General features: G+C 40.8%; 1 protein-coding gene across 1 annotated transcript in view; it reads left to right on the forward strand.

The window, feature by feature from the left end:
* Window positions 1-2,730, forward strand: part of cdkal1 (CDK5 regulatory subunit associated protein 1-like 1) — a 174,306-nt gene that overhangs the window by 60,950 nt on the left and 110,626 nt on the right. The window contains exon 6 of the mRNA XM_031875335.1: window positions 1,905-2,009. Within this exon, the coding sequence (XP_031731195.1) occupies window positions 1,905-2,009 (105 nt within the window). The remainder of the gene's footprint in view (window positions 1-1,904; window positions 2,010-2,730) is intronic.

The following is a 2,730-nucleotide window of genomic DNA, read 5'->3' on the forward strand; positions in this document are numbered from 1 at the left end:
TGTGTGTGTGTGTGTGTGTGTGTGTGTGTGTGGGGGGGGTGGGGGTGGGTGGTACACAGTCAGTCAAGCAAGGCTACAGTGTTGAGCGTCTCTGAACTGCACATGTCACATCCTGTATCTGAGACGACCCCCCACACGCAATCATAGGATTACAGTGGGTAAGCAATGTTGCGAACATGAGAAGCACGCGCATCAGTCCTCTCAGCATGTATGCCTTGGGTGTGGGCTCCATTAGTGAATATTGAGAGGCAAGTTTATGTTCTTATTTTAATATTTATGCCCAATTACTCACAAATGATATGCACTTCACATTGATTATTGTAAGGTTTATAATGTCACACAAATTGATTGCTCACAGCAGACATTAGATATCTAGTGGAGCGCACTCACTGGGGCTCAAATGGACTAATGTGCATGCACCCAACTGGCTACGTAAACAAAGCACAGAGAAGCTCTGATTACAGCACACACACTGCTCAGGTAGACATTACTCCACTCTATCTTTACAGAGCAAATAGTTGTTAATGCTCTGAATTTCCAAATTTTGCACCTTTTAAATACGGAAGATGTTTTGTAGATCATTTTCCATTTCGTCCTTTTATCAATAAGCCAGACATGTCTCTCACCCATAGTGTTAGTCTACACAGGACAGACAGCTGTTGGAACAGATTTGAGTACAGGTGCTCTCTTTAGCAAATGCGTTTGTATATGAATGTTTGGTTGAAAGTGGACGTATATGTGCACTATACATACAGAACCTAATGGCACCTTTAGACAAACATCCCACTTGTATGTTACTTTACTTTAACTTCTTACCAAAAAGAACCAAAGAATAATCTTGCCAGCATAGATCTTGGGAAAATATCTGTGCTTTTTTTTCAACACATTTTCCATATTCAAACAGTACTCCATAATTGAAAAGTGAGATCTGAATTAATTGCAAAGATGTGAACAATACCCAACCCTCACTGTGAGTAGGGACACCCGCTGCTGATATGAACGAACCCAGATTGCCGTGCCATTACAAGAAAATTAGTTTTATCTCGGTGTGCAACATGCATATAACCGCTGTCTACAAGGCACAGTGTGCATCTGTGCGAGTGTGTTCTAAAGAAGGGTTACTCTGGGTAATGGGCCTGGAGGCATTGAGAGAGTGTGCCAAGGGCTACAGCATAGACCTCTAAGAAGAGAGAAAGTGAGCAAATTAGAGGAACCAAAGGAGAAATAATGGCAGTTAAATGATTCTTTCCTTTCTTGCTTTTGTATCCCTCCTCTTTCACTCTTCTCCCCTTCACCCTCCAGATTATTAGTAGTAGGGATTGTAGATTTTTAAAATCAGTGCAGTTCTCAGTAGAAAATAATGCCCCCTAATAGTCTTTTCTTGGATATTCTCTCTACTTGAATAAGTGTTTTTTCAGTCTCCCTTTGCAGATCTGCAGGATGGTCTCCATGGGGAGAATAGGTCTCTTGCCTGATCATAACATGGTTCAGGTTTTAGTCATTCTCTCATCATCTAAGGATGTGCTATTGGTTTATTCCTACCTGTATGCTCCTTTGTCTGCCACCCTCTCTACAATACCTCTTTCTGTGTCTGCCTCTTGGTTCTCATCCATGAAATCCTTCTCCATCTCCGTCTACACTTAGTGGTATTGCAGCTACGTAGACACGTAGTGGCCTTTAGGAAATCTATACCACTTCATCCTGGCTGGACAAAACTTGGTGTGATTGTATCCGTTCGTACTTATTTCTCTGTGTGCATACTGCTTAATGTCTTGTGCATATTTACATGCCTACCCAAGTGTGGATAAGCTAATGTGTGTTTGTCAATATCAGGCTTTTGTGTTACTGTTTGGACTTGGTTCGCATCAATAAACCACTCCCATGTGCGTCTGTCTGTTTTTCAGGTCCAACAGATTGATCGAGTGGTGGAAGTAGTGGACGAGGCTGTTAAAGGTATTTACACACACACACACACACACACACACACACACACACACACACACACACAAGCACTCATTATATGAGTGAATAAGCAGAAATGCATTGATCAGCTATTAAATGAATAAATGAGAGCCCTTTCACTGTTGGAATAGGAAATGTATGAATGATTTTCAGTAAAGTAGTCTCTCCCCTTATTGACAGAACGCAAGGACTAAGAATAATTTATTACTTTCCTGTAAGAGAGCAGATAATCAAATAGAAGTGGCATTCTAACTTTCTGTCTACTTTCTCACAATTCATTTTTTCAAATATTTTAATTGTGAGCAGTTGTCAATAATTAATGACAAGCTATAGTGTTATTTGAAGGTACAAAGATCAATACAAATTTGTTTTGTGTTAAAATTGGACTCGACATGCTTTTTCCACGGGCTAAATGATTGTACATTTCATAAAAGGAAATGCATTCAAAACTCATTGACTGCATCGCTCCGTAGGAACAGTTTAAACTGACGTTCTGTATTCAAAAGAGAAATCGTCTTGCTGTCCGTGCAGCTTATTAAGTGGTCTTCTGTGACTGGGACGGACTCGCATGGCAGTGATTAGGTCATCCATTTAAACTGTTAGTGAACCACCGCTCTTAACTGTTTAATGAAGGTCAGGCAGAGTTTACAGTGTGCGAGTGTCCAGACAAGCTGTCATACACCCCCAGCTGTTCTCTAATAAAGAACAGATTGAGTTTACAGTGTGTGTGTGTGTGTGTGAGAGAGAGAGAGAGAGAGAGAGAGAGAG

Source organism: Anarrhichthys ocellatus, unplaced genomic scaffold, assembly GCF_004355925.1.
Source record: "Anarrhichthys ocellatus isolate YVR2014 unplaced genomic scaffold, GSC_Weel_1.0 scaffold89, whole genome shotgun sequence".
NCBI lineage: Eukaryota > Metazoa > Chordata > Actinopteri > Perciformes > Anarhichadidae > Anarrhichthys > Anarrhichthys ocellatus.